Source organism: Trypanosoma equiperdum (genome assembly GCF_001457755.1).
Source record: "Trypanosoma equiperdum strain OVI genome assembly, contig: ctg_1096, whole genome shotgun sequence".
In the NCBI taxonomy this organism is placed as follows: Eukaryota; Euglenozoa; class Kinetoplastea; order Trypanosomatida; family Trypanosomatidae; genus Trypanosoma; species Trypanosoma equiperdum.
This window is the reverse complement of record NW_027123056.1, coordinates 11,379-13,328: the sequence shown is the minus strand read 5'-3', so window position 1 is coordinate 13,328 and position 1,950 is coordinate 11,379. Positions and strand designations below refer to the sequence as shown.

Sequence of the window (1,950 nt, the reverse complement as noted above, 5' to 3'; positions counted from 1 at the left end):
CATACTGCTTGGGGCGTCATTGACACTTGTGGACAGTTGTTATACATTGTTCTTTTTCTTCTCGTTTCCTCTTTTGTCGCTCTTTCCATACTACTGGAGTTGTTAGAAGGTGTTGTAGCATATGTTGTTGCAGTAGTCCCCTTTCTTTCGAATACTTTACCACATACATGACATTGATAGACGCCATTATACGCCTGTGTTGCTGTTGGCGCCATCTTTAATGCAGCTAGTGCATTTTCACAAACCAACTGATGTATTTTTAACATGTGAATATCTCCAGCTTGTCGTTTTGCACACACGATGTTTCAAACTTGGCATATGATACGCTCATTCTGTCGTTTAGTCATTAGCACCGTGACATTCTCAGTTTCTTTCATCTTTACAGTGTTTTGAGCGTGGTCAGGGTAATTCTTGAAAATGTTTCATTTGTTTGCACACCATCTACACTATAGTTTCTTAACCTTTCGTGTGATCACCCTATGTAATCATCCAAAATATTTTGAAGTCCATGTTCTAAAATGAGCTAAGAGTGACTCATCTTCCCTGTCAACCTCCTTTCTTTTTGGGTGTCAGTTTTATATGGTTTAGTAAAGCACTGCGGTGTGTGTTTGGACCACAGTCTTTCACAAATTCGCGTTATGCCTGATTACGGAATTGGCGCGTTATACCTTTGACAATATCGGTGATTCATGCAGGGTAGGTTTGTATATGTGGTTTCCTTTGTTTGCGAGCCCGTACACTTTGTCATTTCTGGGGATACCACAATGCGAAAAGACAAACTGAAACAACATGGCTGCTCTCAGCTTCATGAAGTGTGGGATCAGATCCCATATGCGTTGTAGTATGGATTCCGTCACTACTGCGGGACCTGTTATAAGAGATATTAACAAAGATAACGAGTCTTTAAATATTTCCACTCTCATTTTGCTGCTCTCGTTGACCTTTATTACTGACTTAAATTTTATAAGTCTGGTATTCATGACTACACACTCGGATCTGTAGTTGCATGCTAACCTGCTCCTTTTTTCACGTTTTACACTTTACCTTGTATAGGGTATATTATCGCACCGGCACCAGAGGATTTATTCAGCCCCACCCACCCATCCGTACACACTTGGTAATCGTAGTCTTTGAATCTATGTACCCTTTGCATTACGTGTCTTTTCTCTTCAATATCTGAAGCGTCAGAATGGAGACCACCTGGCGTTGCGGTGTTGAAGTATAGTCTCCTCTCCAGTTGCAATACGTTTGCCGTGTGTGGCATTTCACGTTGTGCACTTTCCATATATGTGTGGCACACTCTGCAGGCACGTGTATATCGGATAGCCGGGCGGGAACATTTTTCCCACTGTATCGGCTGATTCCTTACCATTTGACTTCCTTGTTGAATAGTATTCTATTGCTCGTCTGTGAGTAATATCATATATCTTGTGAAGGAGGGCGTCCTTCATAGCATCTTCCCGATTCACATACTTTGGAATACCCTCGTTAACATATGCAGCCTGCGCTTGCACTCGGTCAAGCTTCTCCTTGTATGATAGAGAAGTATTTAACCACCATGCTGCTTTACCATGGCATAAGGTTGCCTGGATTAAGGCTAAGTAAAATGCTCGGACGCTTTCTGTACTCGCCCTCCATTCAGGTGATGCAACAGCACTTAGTTTCATTAATCTCATATTTTCTGCTGTTTGTATGGTGTGAACATGTTTACTTACACCCATGTGTTGCTGAATTGTCACTCCAAGTAGTGTGGGATTTCTCTTCTTATTCAACCTCCTCTCTCCCAGTATCAGGTGCAGTAAGTTTCTGTCTCTCACCTCAAAGAACATGTATTCCGTTTTTTTTGCAGACGCCTCCATATAGTGCTCTGTTCACCAGCTCGGTATACTATCCATTCCTGTTTGTAGCGTTTGCCGTATAAATCCTCGGTCAGTGTAAGAGCATACTATT

General features: G+C 41.9%; 2 pseudogenes across 2 annotated transcripts in view; both read right to left on the bottom strand.

The window, feature by feature from the left end:
• Nucleotides 1–305: 305 nt before the first annotated feature.
• On the bottom strand, nucleotides 306–980 carry TEOVI_000603100:pseudogene (annotated as a pseudogene). The gene is given in 3 exon segments: nucleotides 306–557; nucleotides 559–705; nucleotides 708–980. Coding segments are annotated over 3 exon segments (672 nt in total).
• A 387-nt stretch (nucleotides 981–1,367) lies between these two features.
• Nucleotides 1,368–1,950, bottom strand: part of TEOVI_000603000:pseudogene — a 2,599-nt pseudogene continuing 2,016 nt past the window's right edge. The window contains exon 7 of the mRNA in view: nucleotides 1,368–1,950. This exon is cut by the window's right edge and continues 488 nt beyond it. Within this exon, the coding sequence occupies nucleotides 1,368–1,950 (583 nt within the window).